Below are 20,384 nucleotides of genomic sequence, written 5' to 3'. Positions count from 1 at the left end.
AACAGGTTAGCTAAATGGCTGTTGTACCAGATGTATATAATCACATAACACCTAATACTAACTGTAACTCAAAATTATATCATACATTATTATTAAAATTGTATTGCCAAGGTTTGTGGACTACTTTTTGCTACTAGGGATTTTAAATGCCCTGACCTGGTTTTAGCAGTAAATATATAATGATACTGTTATTGCTAAAAATACATAACTAAATTAATGACAAAGGGGATGGAAATGCAATTAGCTGAATTAAAAACAAATAAACAAACATAATATTGTTCTCAAAACTAAAAATATCATTACCTAATAATTAGTTTTGTTCTGTAAATTACCACTAACACTCCTTTATGGTCTTCATCAAGTAAATACAAAAGACAGACTACCGCCAAATAAACTTAACTTTAAAGTGTAAACTTAAACTGTACCACAAAGTGCTTAAATGACTGCGCATATCCAAACTCTTATAAAACACAGACTCAGTTCACTGACCTAAAAACATAGCAACATATTAGGCTACATTCATACAGAAACACCTCAATATGTTCTGAATCCAAGTGAAATTTCTGGAAATTTAGGATTTTGGTGTACAAAATTAAACCAAGCATTTACTGCATGGCTGCATTTGGTTTTGCACTTTGAAGACATATACAATATAAATTAGACAATCTAAATTGAACTTAACTTTAATCAGGGCTGGTTTAATGTTTAAGTTATTGGCTCTATAATAAAGGCTAATACAATATGCAAATCTTTAAAATGCAGTGAAGGAGAATAATAATTGAGAGACCTCTAGATGAACATATTAAATTGACTAAAATATTCCCTCATTTCCAGAGCTTCTCTCATCAAAAAGAATTGAAGATCAAACTTACAAATGTGAATAAAGATGACATTTAGGACTAAGCACATTCACGCAACCTGATCTTGATCAGATTCAGAACTACTGACATGTCCCTTGAAACCACAGTGGAAAATCAGAGGAATGAAGTGATTTGCTCATCAAACACATTTTTGATGATCTTGCCAATCCCAGTACAATTTTAGGGTTGAGTACCACTTAAACCTGCTGGTTACTGAGCTGGGTCTTGCATACATTTCATGTGTAGAATTCCTTTCTGTTGTAAGAGTAATCAGTTTGCTACACCTATGTACCTAATGTAAAATACATCATTAAAAAAACATTTTTAAAATTTTCATCTAGACCCACTCTGAGGACAACCTGAAATCTAACCTGCTGGTCATTTATTATTATATAGCAACACTTTCCACAGGGCAGTTAAAGTGTGTGGAGGTGATGCTACCTCCAGGTGACTTCAGGCAAAGGGTACCAAAATCTATGACAACACCTTTCTCGATGCCCCCCCCGTGATGATGCTGGAACATGAGTGGTTGTGTGGAATGCGCCTGATGAGACCAGCAATCATGGTGTCATTGTTGAAGGTTCCGTAGAAGATCAGAACCAGGAGAGTGAAGACCCACTCACAGATAGCAGCAGCATGTTGCAACACAAAGCTCTCATGAATGAAAAAAAGTCCACCTTGAGGGGAAAGGGAGGGTGATGTTAAGGAGTCTAATGGGAGACAATTTTGAGAAATATGCTGTCCACTAAAAATGTAAGCTTTTAAAAAATTTTAAACGAACTTTAACAACAACATTTTACTGACAAGTGTTTTTCACAAATTATCCACAAGACTATATTGACTATTCAATTCCCATATCACTGTACACATTCTTTGACATTAAGTATATTTTTATAGGTTGCTTTTAAATTATTTTTTTGTAAGTTGACTAAGTTATATTATGTTTTATTGTAATGTAGTGTTAGTTATGTTCACAAGCCCTGTGTATGAATGAGACACTGGGTCACAGTTGAGACACAGCTGATTAGGTGAGGAGAAGCAAGTGAGCAGGTTTGTCAACCATCATTTCACAGCAACTAATAAAGGCAGTGGGCAATTCAAAATGCGGTGAGACCCAAGTGAATCAGTGTGGTTTGAGTAGGGATACTGAGAATGAGGGAGACCAGTGCTCCAGGTGATAGAGCCACGCGCACATGGGCCATCCAGTAGTCCAGTGCCATCTCAGCAATGCGGTACGTCAGCACACATTGCAGAAACAGAAACAACAGACCTGCCGGAAACGCCACACCAGCCCCGACATAGTGTAGACTCTTAGCATGATCAACCTATGACAGAGAAAGTTAGAAAAGAAAGACAGATTTAATTTGACATACATTAAGAAAGGTCCATTAGAGAGGTGGATTTCCTTCATTATTGCTTTCTATTCTTAACCGATCTCTCTCATGTAATTACCTGGAAGCTGCCCACCATGATAAGGCCCATGGCATTGATGCAGCCAGACACCATAGCACTTGTGTTAACCCATCACTGATGGTTGTGCTCAATCACCTGGGCATAACGCAACATACACACCATCACTACAGAGACAGGAGACAAGAGAGAAAAGATGGAGAAAAATACTTGTAAGACTCAGTACTTATAAGACTGGTCTAACAAAAGCATTAAGATGCTATGGGTGTTCTTTACTAAAGGCACTTCTCAGTTTTTAGTCTGGTGGTGGCCTCACCCTGCTGATAGCCACCGGCTTTTGGTGGTGGTTGAGCACGTGGACTTTTCTTTATGTTTATCTTGTGTTGTCTGTCACTTGCTTCTCTTTCTATTTGTCCATGACTCCCTCGGGTGGTGTGTGTTGTCTCTAAGTAGCCACACCACCTAGGGATTATTGTGTCTTTATGTTTTGCCTTATTAAACCTGTTAAGTTTTTAGTTACTTTGGCTTTTTTTGGTTCTCATTAGTGCACTTTAATGTTTGGTTTTGTTTTTTGCTCACTTCATAAGGGCTGGGTATGCCCTTATTTTCTCCAGGGGTTGATGGAGCTATGGTTGGTCGGCATGGAGGGCTGTCTAAGAACATAGTAATGGCAGTGCTTTGTGTGTGTTAAAGGCTGGACCACAGTGTCTGTCACCAGTCAAAGTAGGTGCCCATTGACAAGAGAGGTGCCAAGTGCACACCGGGTTGACAAAGGATGGACTCCAAGGTCCACAGATCGCTCCGTGGAGGTGAAGAGTCAGCGGACATGAAGAAGTGCCAGGGATACGCATAGTCGGTGATGGAGGGCTCCATCGGTACAATTGAGCCATTCCACAATGCCTTATCCTGTGAGGAGGTCCCATTGACACAAGGGGAGGGCCAGCAGGGTATCCAGAAGTTGTAAGGGGTGATGTGGTGAAAGGGGCAAGGACTTTATGCCCCATCCGATGGTAAGCCCAAGTGTCGCAAAGAAGAAGCCAGTGCTGTGACCCTAAGACAAGAGGAATCACCATCAACAAGAGGGGTATGGTCCTTATGCTCTGTCCGGTTGAAAGCCTCACCGACACAGGACAGCAGAAAGGCAACTCAGTCAGCAAGAGAGGACCCCGTGGAAGAAAAGGGCAATTTCTGTGTTCTGTGGATGTGCGGTGATGCTGTGCCTGCACATGGGTGGGCCAGTTGGACATGGCCCCCATCGCTTTACAGCCCTCCCTTCCTTTGCTTTACCACCACTGCCTGGTGAATGTGTCAAGGGGGGCGTGCATTTTTGGGCAGAAGTTACTGTGATGGTGGCTGCCGATAGCCACTGGCACTCGTCGGAGGTTGAACATGTACACTTTCATTTACGATTATCTTATGTTGTCTGTCACTTGATTCTGTTTATGTTTGGCCACACCTCCCTCAGGTGGTGTGTATTGTCTATAAGTAGCCAGACCACCCTGGGGTTATTGTGTCATTACGTTTCACCTTATTTAAACCTGTTTAGTTGTCATGACCTTTTGCTGGTCAATTAAGTTACATTAGCTTTTGGGATTTTCGTTTTGTGCACTTTTATGTTTGGTTTCGTTTTTGTTCATTTCATTAAATGCTTCAGTTGGAGATTTACTTCCTTCCTTTTTTTCTGTACGTTGTTTGCACAGCTTGGGCTTTTGGCTTTGCCACTGAGCCTTACAACTCACACAAAGAGCTTATAATATAGAATTACAATATATAAAATGCAATAAAACAACGGCACACAATAATATAATTTTTTAGCATTATGTCTATGCTGAATTCATACTGCTTTAAAGGTGTGCTTACCCATAAAGGCCCCAACATTGCCTATGATACTGAAGAGGCAGCTCTCAGGTGGGTAGCAACCACACTTGCTGTGCAAAGCAGAGTACAGAAAAGTTGTACTAGCCAATAATTCAACCAGAAATAACATACAATCACTACACATACAAACGGTACTTAGTTTAGAATCTGGACATTGATTAAATACTGGATCCAAATCTTCATCTAGACAAAAACAGCCATGACTGGAAGTCTGGTGTGTTTTAGAGTACATTAACTGGGCTGTAGAATAAGACTGAACCTGATGAGAGGAATGTCCTGTAATGTACAGCAGGTCTTGGGGAAACCCCTCTTGGCTGTCTCCTCGCTGCATGTTACATTGTATGTCCTGCAATGCATTGAATAATGCAAGAACACTGGTGGAACATGGCCTAAACTTTCATATACTGCAATCAGGTTGCAGCTTTTGGAAAGTACGTGTATGGTCCTACCAGTTTTCTACAGGACACACATGATGGTTCATCACTGCCATGGAATACCTGAAAAAATATTTTAGTTCATTTCCTCATCTTCATGTGGTCGCATATGCACTGTTAGTATTATGCCTAGATACATACATCTTACAAACCTACACTATCCATATCCCTGTAATAGAGAATGCAGACAGACCGACTGGTAAGACGATCCAAGCGGTCATTAGGCAGTTTGTTGCTACATAGCCTGTATCGAAAGCACGAGACCGTATAAAATCATGGATATGATGGTGCGTTGACAGACGCGACCAGGCGAAGCCAGGAAGTGCAGTGCATATGAAAGGATCAGTGTCGACAGCGCAGCTCCTTCAGCTGCATTTCTGACTGCTTAATCTGTCATACATCTTGCCAAGGTTTTGGTTTATAATAATAGGGTACAAAGACATAACGTTTACACCCACGTATAACGGTTTTTCATTAACCACGAATACTTGTTACTTTGGAGAATTGCTGGCCTTTGACTCTATACAAGACGTCGAACATCAAGAAAAGCTAGACCACTTTGTACCTTAAAATGACGTTTCTGCTCAATATCGGTGCAGCTAGCCTGCAGATATGATTTATATTATGTGCCCAACGCGAGCTTTACCCTTCAAAGATAAGATGGATAAGGCACAGTGAAAACTGCACGACCTAGATACCTATCTCGAAAAAAAATGCCGAAAGCAACATCGTAGAAGTAGGTTAAGTTGCAATATTTCGCCTTATCTAGCAACCTACTTAGCTTCAAAGCTAATCTGCTCGCTGTTATATTTGAAGAACTTGCAAAAATCCGTTATTATCACAAGCCTTTATAACACGCTAAAAGTACCATTTTCAGTTACTACATGTCTGTTATTACGGAGAAGCTGCTACGGAAAATAAAAAAATACTACTTTATAGTAGGCCCTGTACCAAATCAATGAATCCTTCCACTGTAGCTATGTAAACCTATACATGCGTGCAACAAGCCGTGCTGAAATATACAGTGCATCTTTCAGGCGTCAGAGGGCGCATGTAATTGTGCAGTATATAATACAAAAATGCTTGACAAGAATAAACATTTTTATTTAACTGAAGACAGGTTAATATAAATTCATATATTTGTACTGCATGTGTATTTCGTAAATTATTTCCAACACAAAAAAGTAATTTATTTTCAACATGGGGCGCAAATGCGGACCACATATCCCAGAAGGCCACAAAGAAAACGGAAGTGATAAAGAAAGGTCAAAGTTTACAATAGCGTTAGCTAGCTAGCTAGCTAGTTAGTTAACAGACAGCCACTCAGGCTGCATTGTTTTGCTAAAAAAAATAACTAGCTAGCTAGCTTGGCAATACTCTCAGATGACTGGAAATGTTTACTTTTGAATAACTTATGTACAGTTCACACAACTCTTAAATAGGACAAGAGAAAAATTACGTTAAGACTAGTGTCCCCTCTCTTTCCCAATATGAGTTCTCGACGACCAGATAGCTTTGACGGCTTAGGTTATAGGGGTAGGGAAGATCCAACTTTTGCAGGAGGCTACTCGGGAAGGTCATTTAATAATTCGTCGAATATGGAACTTCATCACTGGGTCACCACACCTCCAGATATACCTGGCAGCAGAAATCTGCATTTTGGTGATGGCACGCCACAGTTTGAAACGGCCCCTGCGCCATCTGGGGCTGGAGACGACATTCAGTCGGATGCCCCACCATCCGGTAGGTTTGGTTGAAGAGCTCTTATAATCACCGCTAACGTGAAGGTGCAGCTAACTGAAAAAGTCTGAACGTTACGTGTTCTAGCTTGTTACACTGTCAAGTAAGCCAGTATCCTACCGTGCCCAAAACTAGGCCTCTGACATTCAGTAGATTCTTTATATACATGTTTATATATAAAACGTGTATGTATATATTTCTAACAATTATCTTATTAATATAATTAGACCGCTATATCGATGTGGGAGCAATAGCGGCTCATCTTACTATGTACACAGGAATTAGAACCACAAACATAAAAAGACTTGAGGTCACAAACGTTACCTCGGCGATAAACATCTAATCACCACCACATCAGTGATATTGCAAGTATTGCTTACTCAACTTCATTATATGTGCATCACTTTCCATGTAAAAGCCTGGCAAAGTTGTTGCTACATTGATAAAAGTGAGAGGAACTTGAGAGTGAGTGTCTTTGTGGCTAAACGGTTTTGTATTAATTATTTTAGAAATGTGTTAATTACGAAGGCTCATCCAAGTAAATGGCCATGAAAACATGAATTATTTATGGATGGTAAAGTTTGTTTTGTCTGTGTAACAGAAATCAATTGATTCAGTTCTAAGTCAAACTATTAGTGTTTTAAATTAATGTATTTAACATTTTAATAGCTATAAGCATACTGTATGGTGTGGTTGTGTTGCTACCATTAGTAATGTCTTTAACAGAAAAAGTGCATATCGGGTCTTTTTTTAACTGTTGATTCTAAAGGTTACTCTGCTATAACATTTGTTAGGTCCCCTTGACCATAGACTGATAGTCTTATCTAATCTCTTGTCATTGTTGGTGATTCCAATATTCATATGCAGAATGAAAGTGATGCTTTGAGGGTAGCGTTTGTGTCCGTAGTCTACTGGTGTTAGTCAGAAGGACATGTAAGTTTAATCACAAGCTTGATCTAACTTTGGATTTATATGTTAACATGGTACTTATAATCCCCATGAGCAAAGATGTATCTGATCATTGTCTTATTGACTTTGAATTTCAAATGAATACAAGATGTGGCATTAGAGTTGTTATTTTTGTAGGAAGTGTGTTCTTATACCACCTTGATCAAATGACTGATAGATTAAATAGATCTTTAAGGTCTTCTTTGGGCAGTGTAGCACGATTATGAAATGTTTGTAAAACTCAGTATACAGCAGTTCTGCCAAAGAAACAAAAGACGTTTCATGAGTGCTGATACACTATAGAGAGTATAGAGTATAACAGCACTGGGTCCTTTAACTATACATGAACAGGTGTGTTCCGTTAACCATCAATTACATTAATGATTGTTACAATCTAAGATGGATAACAAACTCTGCACCACAAAGACGAACAGATTTCCACAAATAAAACTGATTTAAATTATGAATGGTCATCAGGAGTGGATGGGAGGGGGGGTGAGCTTGCTAAAAAGTTACCAGATGATAGTTAATTAAGCAGTATAACACTCACGCTTATGTTAGTTAATTAAGCAGTATAACACAAGTGATTGTACAGGAACAAGTGATCAGGCCAGTTCTTCGAGATGTCATTAGCAACAAATTCTCAGATTTTATTTATGAAGAAAATGGAGACCATAAAGAGTATAGTTAAATCCAAGGCTACCAGCAGTTCATTATACAATTCAATAGCTTCTGATGATGCTCAGGAGGCCTCATCCTCTAAGAACATTCTGAGGAATACAGTACAATTCGTTGGATCCAACTCTACCTTGATGCTGTCCACTAGTCCAACCATATGTGTACTTGATTCAGCGCTGTGTTTGTTACTTCTGGATTTATCAGTGAATTACAAAGTCTACTACAGTCACAGCAGCATCTCCCCCCCTTCTAGCTTCTGTTCTACATAGTTAGGCCAGCCTTTAAGGTATACTGTTCTATGTTCTATACTAAGTATACGTATACATAAGTATATGATGTTCATTATAGTTAAAAACTATAATGAACAAAATTAATATTCTTTTTAAGGCTGGCCTAATGTAACTATATATCAGTTTCTAACCTCCACTACTCTTTTATTAATTTTTTCATCCCTCTTTCCATTTGGGGAACTCATTGATTTGTATTATTAAAATTTAATGCTAGAGCCACCAAACAACCTTTATTCATCTACAGTCATTCTAAAATCGGTGCTGCTGATCACCGTCTTCAAACATGCATTATGATGTATCAGAGTATTTTTAACCCAGATTCATAAATGTACATTGTCATTTTAAACTCTATTTCAAAAATCTACTTTGTTGAATCTTTTCTGAGTAAAGCATGTTAAGGTTTTTGAGTGATTTGTATTTTCTTGCACAATTTAGGTTATACTAATTATCTGACTCTTTCCTTTTAACTTTCAGATCAGTTGAACAGGTTTGCTGGCTTTGGGATAGGACTTGCAAGGTAATTTATGCCTAATACCCACTCGTTAGGCTTATATAAAGACTAAATAGTTATTGGTGATTTGTATCAATGTTCTGTTGTTTTTGCTCAGCCTCTTTACAGAAAATGTCCTTGCCCACCCATGTATTGTATTTCGGCGGCAGTGCCAGGTAAGCCTGTCAAAGAAAGAAAGAACACTGAATGACTAATAATAATCTCAAGTGAAATGTTTTTCTATAGCAAATCTATAGAAGTGTAGTATGCTGGCAATAGTAGATTAAGGAGATAAGATATTTCCCCCCACAATATCATTAGTAAAGGTCCTTTCTAAGAATATCAATTTTCCAGTAATGCCACAGCATGCTTTAGTAATCTTCTAATGCATTATGAAATTGAGTGTAAAACGTGTGTCTTTTTTTATGATTTCAACCATCCTAAAGCAGAACGAAACAAATTCTTTTTCTCTCTTAAATTGTCTAATGTTGGTCATTGTAGCTTTGCTTTTGTGTTGTTCTTGTTGCTTATTTCAGGTGAATTACCATGCCAGGTTCTACCACCTGTCGCCACTGACTGCTCTAGGAGTGATGTACAATATCACTAAATCACAGGTAGCAAAAACTTTGATATGCCCAAATTAAGTGATACATTTAACATAAGAAAATTCCATACCATAACCATAGGAGTCCTTAGAAACTCCCAAACAATCTACCTATTGTTACAGTATACAGTATCCAGTATACCAGGTACGGGGTGAAAGATGATGATTAAATGTCACAGATGTTTTAAGAGCAGAACAGAGATGGAAAAGGACTGGAATGAGAACCTCTGAAATAACTATGAAATTCTGTCACTGACAGGGTCCAAAAGCCCTCTGGAAAGGAATGGGCAGCACTTTTGTCATCCAGGGAGTGACTCTTGGGACTGAGGGCATAATTAGTGAATGCACGCCACTGCCAAGGTAAGAAATATATAATAAATATTTTAACTGCATCTGTCAACACAGAACTATGTACATTGCCAGGGTCTGCCACATGAGGGGGAGGTATAATAATATATAAAAGAAGAAAAAAAATATTGAAGAAGTGAGAAAAAATTAATATATATATTAATATATTATATATAAGCAAAAATGTCAGGTTTAAACAGTATAATGAATGAGGTATATCAAGGAAAACAAATATATATTGGGCTAAAAAATAAAACAAAGTTGAATAAGAAGTTATGAAGGCTTAAACAGTCCAGATAAGGCAGATAAACTATGGTTAGTGGGGCATATTAAGCACACCAGAAAAAAAACAACTCAGTTTTACCCAAGCTTATTTCACATCACTATAGTTTAAATTTATAAAGTAGTTACATTTCTTTGATATATTGTTAGAGCTGAGTGTCCTTCAGACATATGCGTCCAGACTAATTGTTCTGGGTCCGGCTTTGTTAACTATTCTGTGATGCTGAACATTCTTATAACACTGTTTTAAAATTCTGTGAATCACATGCTTAATAGGCAGGGCCCCTGGTTCAAACCATGACTTAGGAATAGATTTCTTGGCATTTCTAAGGCTGTATATACACTGCAGATCAAAATTAGAAAACAACACACAATTTCCTAAATGTCAAGATCACTGTGTAGTCCTATGTGAATTTATCCTAATAGGAGTAAAAGAGCAGTATTTTAAGCTTATTTCATGAGTTGCATACATTCTAAAGCACAGTATTAAAAAACTTAAATGAGATAATTGAAAAAGAACACTGATCAAATTTAGAGAACACTTTCAGGTACCTGCAAGTTATTGGTGTTAATCTGTCACCTGGTGCTAATTTCCTTAATTATCTGACAAACCCTATTGAACTGGCAGCCTAGCTTTCCAGTTTTCACTGACTTTGCAAGATGGTGAGCCGTTCCAAAGTGACTGAAACCCTCCGGCAGCAGGTTGTCCAGATGAAGGCCAAAGGGGTGACCCTATCAGCCATAGCAAGAGAAGTTGGTCATTCCAAGTCTGTGATTTCTAGAATATTGCATCTTTACAACATCACAAACTTGAAATTCAAGTCAATTCAAGAAATTCAAATTCAAGAAATTCAAGAGAGGACAGGATAATGCAGAGAATCTCCATTGGTAATTGGTTCAACACTGCAGCTGGAATTGCTTGTCGGTTCAGCATTGAACAGGGTAAGGATCTGTCTCGTCATACAGTGTCTCGATGTTTAAGAGCATTTGGACTGAAAGCCCACTATGCAGTGACCAAACCTCATTAGCAGAAAGAATCAAAAGGCTAGACTAAACTTTGCTGAGGAGCATGTTGTGTGGACAGAGGAGAAGTGGTCCAGAGTTCACTTTACTGATGAAAGCAAGTTTAATTTATTTGGGTCTGATGGGAAACATTATGTTCGTCAACAAACTGGGAAAAGACTAAACCCAAAGTGTGTAAAGAAGTCAGTGAAAGGTGGAGGAGGAAGCGTCATGGTTTGGGGAATGTTTTCGGCAGCAGGAGTTGGACCTTTCATACAGCCACAGCCACATGGCAGAGTGAATGCAAGTGTGTATCAGAACCTTCTTCAACAACATGTGGTTCCTTACTTGCGTTCATCACTCAATTAGCCAGCAGTTTTCATGCAGGACAATGCCCCCTATTACACAGCAAAACGGGTAAAGCTGTTCCTTGAAACTGAAACCACTGAAACAATGAAATGGCCAACCAGAGTTCTGATGTAAACCCAGCAGAAAACCTTTGGAAAATCCTTGGGGACAAAGTTATGGCCAAGAAACCCACACCAGTCACTGAACTGTGGAAGAGATTGCAAGACGGGTGGACCAAAATCACACCAGAGCAGTGTGAGACACTAGTGATGTCCTGTGGCCACAAATGTGCTGAAGTCATTCAAAGCAACGACCTGTACACTTCCTACTGATTGGTGACTGTTGTAACCTTCAGAAAATTTAGTTGTAATCTTTCTCTGTGCTACAGCTATTGCTGTTCTCTAATTTTGATCACTGTGTTTTCTGCAAAATAAAGGTTTTATGTTGAAATACCTTGGTTATTTGGTAAAACACTGTTCTAGTGGCATGGCATACCCGTAACAAAAAATCCTTCAAATGTTGACCAATGAAGATTACGTTATTTCTGAAATAATCAAGTGTTCATAAATTGTTCTCTAATTTTGATCTCCAGTATATAATATTCTTCACTGACTTGGAGTAAGATTAAGTTTGTTTAGCCTTGGCTAATGTTCATATAATGTTGAGTGAAATGGAGGTATATTAGTCAGGTAGAAAGATGTCCATCTGAAGTTCTTCAGTTGCCTAAAAAAATTATGCTCTAAAAGTTAGGCTCTGAATATCACAGCTTCAGTGGATTCAACAAAAATGAATAGCACTTTAACACAAATTATTTTGTCATTTCAATTAACTGTAAATGAATTGATAGACTCTGTACCAAAGCAGGTGAGTGGTGAGAAGTGGTGCGTAGTGTAAGCGGAGGGGCTTGATTTTGTCCATCTTGAAGAGCTAAAGTTGGATCATTGCTGTTCTCTCCAGATCCTCCAATACTGCTCCATCTCACAAGCATAGCTCATGCAAATGGAATTAGAGTTACAGTTCAACAGTTGGTTTACAGTATATAATCATTTCAGAATCAGGCAGTTATTAAGGAATTTGGAATTTGTTCTCAGTCTCTCATCAGGTCATAGTACACAGCCTTTAATAGCCTTCACCATGTCCTTCAGTAATTCATTCAGTTCTTGCTCTTTATCATTCACTACTACACTGTACTATCTACCTAAATTCTTAACTTTTCTCCAGTATGGAATATATGAATTCAACCTCCATAAGAAAAGGAAAGATTTCATTTTACAATTGACAAACATCTAGACTTACTGTGTTACTTACTATGGTTAAAAAATTGAATATTCAAAAATAAGCCATAACCAGTCTTGTAATCCTCTCCAGTACCTGGAAGAACCCAAATGTCTTCTACAAGAGATTATGCAGTACTGAGCCAAATATATTATCCAAGTCTAGGAATACCACATGTAGGTCCCTACCCTCTTTCTTTGCTGTCTGAATTTGATGCCAGATCGTACTGCTATGCTTCAAACATCAGTTGACTAATGATGTCAATTAACTAATTTGGCTTCACATATACAGCCAGTCTCTGTGTGGTCATGATAAAGATAATCATACCCTTCAAATTAAGAAGGTTTATAGGTTAAAACTGCTCAATACCCACAGCATCTTTCTCTTTTGGTATAAGAATACCCTCTGCTTGGTTCCACTCTGTTTTGGGATAATTCCTTTCTTTCACACTATGACTATCATCTTCAATAAAACGTTTATAGACATACAGATTTCCACTGCACAATGCTCCAGCTCTTTTGCTCTTTCCTTAATCAGAAATCACACTATAGAACATTGTTCTTTCCAAGATTGTCTCCCAAATTTCTCCTTATTAAATAAGGTCTTAACAAGCTCAACAAATGAGGATGATGCCCTAGCATGGTCCTTCTTTTTCATTCTTTTCCTTAAGACATCTGTGGCCAGAATATAACTAGAGATGGCAATGCTTTGCTGCTTAGTATTGTGGAAATATGTAATGCTCGGCTTGACTAATCAAATCAAGCCAAACCATGTAAATTTTAGACCAATCATATCAGACCAAACATTTCTTCCATTTACTTCCATTCAGTCATTTGAGCATCTGGTCTCGCACCCCATTACGTATTTTAAGCCGAGGATTGCCATCTCCCCCTTGTGCAGGGTCTTTGGTGTGGGCTGGTTAATGCACTACAGATGTCAGACTCTGTAGTTATCAGTGTCTGTGGCTGAGACCAAACCAGCATGATACTTGGCATAACACAAAATCACGCAGTGTACCTTCAGCTTTAGACAGCATTGGCTATCAAGCAGTGAGTAATACTGAGACTAAGCACAAACTAAGCTGTTTTACTGTTAACACTTGCGTGAAGGATGCTAAGGATTAAATGGAGGTCTTTTTCATCTAGGTTTGACTGGTTTTCTTTTTAAAAATGTTTGCTAAAGCCTGTAAAATGCAAAACACTGTAATAAATTTGAAGTGTAATATTCCTTTTTTTTTTTCTTTTTTTTACCTTGTATACTCTATAATCCTCCATTTAAAAAATTTTCTATGGACAGATATCCCACTTTTTTTAAGTTGGCAGTCATAGTCATGGCAAATATCCTAAATCTAACATTGACTGTACAAAACTACCTATTGGAGAAAAATAGCTAATGTTACTTTTTCATGCTATCTTAACTACATGGAAGTTACATGATTGATATCACCTCTTCCAATAATTGCATAATTAATCAAAAAGAGAAGCACAAAGGTTTGTTCTACTAAACAGTTTGGTTAAATGCTTAAATGATCTATGGGACTGGGCATGGCCTGCGTTTTCTCTCCTGTGTGAGTGAGGAGTGTGCGGGCGGTGGGAAATAAATAACTTAGACCAGAGTAGGAGTGCCTTACTGAATTCCAGGAGCTGCTGCTTTATTCCATCTACATACTCTGCATGGTAACTATAGAAACACGTGTTATGACTTTTTGAATAAATAGTGTTCACCATATCATTATAATACTAATCATATTATTTATATTCAATCACTGTACTTTGAGTAGCAGAGTGTAGAACCTTGTGCTATCCCATAAACCAGTAAGGTTCATTAAGAATAATTTACCATTTAGAAATTTTACCTATTGGCCAACAGGGTATAAAGACTGAGTGCTTTATGACCTGGAGAAATGTCATGCTTTTCTACAGTAGCTGGGGCTGGTTAGGGCTACTGGGATTACTTCCAGTTCATATGTTGTCATAAAAGCCTTCAGGTCCAGCATGACCAGTGAAGCTAAGACAGAGAAATACAAGTATTACTTTGGACTGTTTCAACTGTGGGGGGCAGATCTTGTTTAACATGCACAATGTTTGATATGTGGATGAAAGGATATCAGAGTTTAATGCTTATTAAACATTTATTGATACACTCCCACTGCAAAAACAAAGACATGATAATGTTTTATGATTATTCTCAGGGAGCTGTCACACAAATGGAATCCAAAGCAAATTTTGGGCCACCTAGTACTGAAAGGGTAAGTTATTACAAATGGTTCATCTAAAATGCAAAAAGTGTGTTTTGGCAATATCGCTAAAAAGATTTTACACACACACACTGCATTTTATTTTGTAATAGCAATGTATCATTTTCACCCATCCCTGGATTCAAATTTTATAATTTTCTCAATTTAGAAAATTAGAAGCATTAGATGATTAGCATCTCAGAAGCATTTGTTAGTAGTTCCTTTTTTCTTTTCCTTTTTTAAACATTTTTGCTTGTGAAATTCTAATGAAAACTTGCTCAATGATTGCCAAGTATTGATTTTGTTGAAAGGGAAATTCTACCTCTTGCCATTTTAATAATCTTCAGTCTCCTTATCTCATTCTGTTTTGAGCAAGTGTCATCATGTTTTCTTTTCCCCCCAGTTTAACATATGTGGTTGCAATGCCATTTTACTCAGCAAGCCTCATTGAAACCGTTCAGGTCAGTCTCTGATTTTTTTTTAATCTAGATACATTTGACACACAAAATTACAGTAAACTGTGTACACACAAATCATTTACAATCTACTTTTGTTGTCTGATTTCAACACACAATCAAAAACATTACTTCTATCCATTTTTTTCTTTACTCAATACATAACCATTTAAAAGTATTTATTAGAATATCATTCAGTTTAAAAAAAGGCAGAGTTAATTATTATTAGTAATGATCTGTTTAACAATACTTTCCTATGATTGCAAATGCACTTGAGGAGTTAGTTCTCTGACAAAATTGTGTGACAACCAGATACCACCCATCAGATTTTTTAAATTGTTCTTTATTTAGCTCAAACATATCTCAATGTGTCCAGCAACCTTTCCTAATTTTGAAAAAAAGCTTTCTTTGAGTTGTTCCTTGTTTTTGTGCATGGTCTCATCAGAGTGAGATAATTCGGGACAACCCTGGTATCCTGGACTGTGTGAAGGAGGGCATGGGCCGTATCATGGGTCTTGGTGTGCCCCACAGCAAGCGCTTGCTTCCCCTGTGGGGTTTGCTCTTCCCAACCGTGCTCCACGGTGTGCTGCATTACATCATCACCTCCAGCGTGCAGAAGCTGGTGCTGTACCTACTGCGTCATGACTTGCCCAAGCGTGCAGGCCCCAATTCCAGCTCCAACACTGTCCAGAACATGCTTGATGCCTACTTCCCAGAGCTTATTGCTAGCTTTGCAGCTAACCTGTGTGCTGATGTGCTGCTGTTTCCTCTGGAGACAGTATTGCACAGGCTGCATGTCCAAGGGACCCGCACAATCATAGACAACACTGACCTGGGCTTTGAGGTGTTGCCCATTAACACCCAGTATGAAGGTATGAGGGACTGTGTAAATGTGATACGGCGGGAGGAGGGCATTCTGGGCTTCTACAAGGGCTTTGGCACAATTGTGATCCAGTACTCGCTCCATGCAGCAGTGCTGCAGATTACCAAGATGATCTACTCGACGCTTTTGCAAAATGCCTGAGTGGAGCAACTTTGTTAGAAAATGTGTGATAGATGGGTCCTTCTGTGTTATATTTTTTGTGCGTGTGTATGGGATTGTGTCTGTGCATGTGTGGGCTAGTAAGCTCATTCCAGGGAACCGTGACCTATTCACTAGTTTGTTTCATTGCTTTGTTTCATAAAGCACTTTTAGTCTTTACTTGCATGATACAGCTGATTAAAGCAGCAGTAACAAAAGCTTAAGGATTAGCTATTAACGTAATGGTCACACGCTTTTTGCCCTGCTAGCCCCATACCAGCCTGGTTGTGTGTTGCTACTTTTACTCCTAGGTTGTCCAAAATTTTTCTTCCCCTTCTGCCTTGGGACAGACATCCAACAGTGGTATGAATGCAGCACTTGTTTATATATGGTAACAGATTGAAAAAGACTAAGCCAAATTATCTGGAGATTTATTGTACATAAATTATATGAAAATGTCATGGTTATTTGCAACCTGGTAATATTTGTACCATTGTTTAAATAGGCGAAAATGTTACCATCCACTGGATTCATTACAAATACTTTTTTTATTTTGAAAATAATCATCAGTGCAGTGAGCACATGGCACTAACTAAGGCACATGTCATTAAATGTGTCAAGTTTTGACAGCAACATTTTTTTTGTAGCCCATGTTTTAGCTGCTCTGCATTGACAAATTGTAATATTGAGTATGGTGATTGAAAATAAATGTATCAAAACATTGTTTTAATGTGTGGAAAATAATTTTCTGTTCAAAGGAGTAATTGTGATTTTGGTTACAAAATTAGTCATAATTCAATCATTAGCACAATGTGGCCTCGGCTATTGCTAGTCATGAGGCCACAGTTGGTTTACTACATGTACCAGTAAGCAGAGGTAGGCAAGATAGCCTGAAATAGTCTTTATTTTAGTAGATGACTAGCAGTAGTAGTAGATGATTTTGGAAGTTTTGTAGTAGTAATTGATAGTATGTAGTATATACATGAGTACAACCAGAGTAGAAAAGGCAATTATAATGTGTGAAATTAGAGAGGTTATTTTTATTTATTTATTTATTTTGGCATAATGTATGCTGTGTCTTACAGCTGTTCCTGTTTATGTGCAATGGGTTTCATAAGGGTGGAATGCATCATCCACCAGCCAAAGTATTCCAGGGCGTTCACTGATTATGGCCAAGTTCATCACTGGCTTTTGCTACATTTAACTCCAACAGTAAAGTATTAGCCATCTTAACTAATTCTATCAACTTTACATTAGTAACAGGATGTGATGCCTCAGAGTGGGTTATGACCTGGGACAATGTTTTTTGACTGGGGCTTCCTACAGTTTGGATGTAGTCATAAACAATTTGGTGAGACAACCAGATACACAGCATACATGAAGCATGACTGAATGAACTAAGACAGAGAAGTACAAGTATTTCTTGTTTGATCTCTTTCATGTTTGATCTCTTTCAAGATCTTTCAAGATTAATACATACTCAGCCTTTAATGATGCCCTTCTTTGACTTCTATGACAAAGATGTGATAATATTTTATGATTATTAAAAGTTAGTTGTTACAAAATTAATTCCAAAGCAAACTGGGCCATCTAGTACCAAAATGATCAGTGTAAGTGAATGGTTCATCAAACACATAACTATATTTTAATGATACAGATTATCCAGAGTGGATGTTAAGTCTGTATGTTGCATTATTGTGAGGAATTGTATGAGAATTACAAAAATTCTATAATTAAACAGTAGCTCACTGGCAAACATTGTGAAGCTTGTAATGCAGCTATATCTTGTTAATAAAATTGTAATGATTCCATTGAGTTTTCTATAATTGGACTGAAGAGGTCTAATAAAGTGGCTTTGCGTTTTTCTATAATTTGGACTGAAGAGGTCTAATAATGTGCTTCTCAGTGAACTATGGACTATGTATGACTATGCGCTGCAGTATATAGTGCCTCTTACACACATACACACACACAAACAACAATAAAACATTGAACACATTATGGTTTATGGGCTGTAGAACATCTTCAATATTGTAAAGCAATTTTTTAAATATTTTTTAAAGTGTGTTTTACTATTCTTACATAACTGCATTCAGCATATGAATTACATTCATGTGAAATTGCCTTGTTAACACTGAAATTTGATATCGTTGCAATATTTATGCTTAGATGTGAGTGTCCATAACCAAAAGCGTAAAAATTGCAGATGAACATAAAAGCAAGATGTGTCTTTTTAAAGAAAACATTCAAGAAAGATTTGAACAGTTTCAATCTCTTTGATAATTTATGAGTCACTACCCAAGTTTACTAAGGTACTTGTATTAGTTCTGAGGTTAGATTTGTTATGAAAATAGTGGTACATTAAGCCTATAGTATAGAACACTAGGGAGTTTCTAGTTTTGACTCATCATATATAGTGGGTTTGGTATGTGTAATCACTTATCTGGTGCCACAAGAAAAGAAAAAAGATAAACCAAGTTGATAAAATGTAGTACTCAATTTGAACTGGGTTTAGTATAAAAGAACCTCTATCATTGTTCCTCACAAGTGGCTCAAGATGGAGAAGAGAAAGCTTACCGGTAAGAAATAACACCTGTTTGGAAGCAAAGGATATAGACTGTGTTACTGACTGGAAACTTACCTGAACTGCTTTCTTTTGTCAACAGATATCTTGTGTCTGGCTATTGTATTGCATACCATCAAGTCAGATGGGAAAAACTGTAAAGTGCGCAAATCGTGTCTTGAATATATTCAACACCATGCAAGTAATGTAATCATTAGACATGTGGAAGTGAGTTTCTGTGCAAAGCTACTCCATATTGATGTTTGGCATTACTCAGATGATCAGTAATTAACAAATTTTAGATTATTTTTGTTCTATGTTAAATAAATTCTATTAAAGCTTTGCTTGCTTGCTTTGATATTTATAAAGTTGTTAATTTCATTCAGCCACTTTAATGATTTTATTGCCACTGATAGTTTGTTATCATCCCCCAGAGATTTTCACTGCAGTGTAATAACATCACAGAAAGGTAATGTAAAAGCTGATTTAGCAAAGGTGATAATTTATAATAAAGTAATTTTAGGCTTTTGTTTACTTTAATTTTATTTATATATATTTTATGTTATAATTTAGCCAAATGAAAAAAAACTTTGCATATGTGTTGCCTTTAAGGCTCTGTACCAAATATTTATTTATTTGTTTATTTATTAATTTAAAATTCACAGATACACAAAAACCCTATGTGCATTTTCTGCTGGTCTCAGACTGAAAATGTATTTTCAATGACATCTGAGGATGAATTGTACAATGTTCTAGGGCATCTAAGAGACATAGTAAGAGCAAACAGTTTGTCAATTTTTTTTACATTATTAATCTTTCTATGGGAAACATTTGTTTACTCTTATAGGACATAACTAAATGTAAATCTTAAACTATTATATTTGTTTCTACTTGCAGATGCATTCATCAAAATGCAAAGGTGTCAGAAGAACTTGCAAAAAAGAACGGCCTCATAATAAAAGTATAAAGAATTTCTTGCAATGTTGGTGCCCCTTTATCCTTCAAAATATCACTCAGACCTGTCGCACATAAACTACCACACGTTTCATGACCAGAACGACTGGTTGCTGCCTTGCATACATCTATTTTTATTTGTGGTAAAATAAGTGATTCAGCTGAAACATTTTAAATTAGCAGATGAGCTGAAAATTTCCTCATTTTTTCATTTCTCTTTGTAATGTCAACAATATTTTAGTATGCTGTGTCTGTGGTGTCTTTAGGAATAATGAATGTGAAATTTTTCATGAATCTTTGTCTTATTTTCTGCATTTTATGTATTATTTCTTTTTCTTCAGTATCTCATGTGGCTATTTCATATTTATAATAAATAACTTTCAACGTGAATAGATTGTGTCATTTCCAACACTTTTCCAAACGATTAATTTTATTTTATTTTTTTAAACTAGCTAATTACATTTTGTCATCAGAAATTGACTATCACTATCTGTTGAATAGGAACTGACGCGTGTCTTTGTGGGGAGGGATGCTACACGGAACAATTTCAGGGTTACTTCTGTAGGAA

General features: G+C 37.2%; 2 protein-coding genes across 2 annotated transcripts; one reads left to right on the top strand and one right to left on the bottom strand.

Annotated features, from left to right (window-relative positions):
- Positions 1–311: 311 nt before the first annotated feature.
- On the bottom strand, positions 312–4,871 carry tmem150ab (transmembrane protein 150Ab). Its single transcript, XM_027025371.2, is given in 8 exon segments — positions 312–1,362; positions 1,365–1,537; positions 2,008–2,185; positions 2,313–2,437; positions 4,131–4,198; positions 4,408–4,494; positions 4,598–4,645; positions 4,739–4,871. Coding segments are annotated over 8 exon segments (858 nt in total). The 5' UTR covers positions 4,804–4,871; the 3' UTR covers positions 312–1,248.
- Positions 4,872–5,859: 988 nt separating this feature from the next.
- slc25a46 (solute carrier family 25 member 46) lies at positions 5,860–17,023 on the top strand. The gene is made up of 8 exons (XM_027025370.2): positions 5,860–6,325; positions 8,713–8,755; positions 8,847–8,904; positions 9,265–9,342; positions 9,592–9,692; positions 14,779–14,835; positions 15,227–15,284; positions 15,724–17,023. The coding sequence occupies exons 1-8, from the start codon at positions 6,073–6,075 to the stop codon at positions 16,300–16,302; spliced, it is 1,227 nt and encodes a 408-aa protein (XP_026881171.2). The 5' UTR covers positions 5,860–6,072; the 3' UTR covers positions 16,303–17,023.
- The last annotated feature ends 3,361 nt before the right edge of the window (positions 17,024–20,384 follow it).

The sequence above is a fragment of the Electrophorus electricus genome, chromosome 6, assembly GCF_013358815.1.
Source record: "Electrophorus electricus isolate fEleEle1 chromosome 6, fEleEle1.pri, whole genome shotgun sequence".
In the NCBI taxonomy this organism is placed as follows: Eukaryota; Metazoa; Chordata; class Actinopteri; order Gymnotiformes; family Gymnotidae; genus Electrophorus; species Electrophorus electricus.
This window is presented reverse-complemented; position numbering and strand designations above follow the sequence as displayed.

Coding starts and splice junctions, on each gene's coding strand:
- slc25a46 (XM_027025370.2), top strand. CDS start 6,073: ATGAGTTCTCGACGACCAGATAGCTTTGACGGCTTAGGTTATAGGGGT. Junction 9,693..14,778: donor GAATGCACGCCACTGCCAAG/GTAAGAAATATA, acceptor GATTATTCTCAG/GGAGCTGTCACACAAATGGA. Junction 15,285..15,723: donor GCCTCATTGAAACCGTTCAG/GTCAGTCTCTGA, acceptor TGGTCTCATCAG/AGTGAGATAATTCGGGACAA.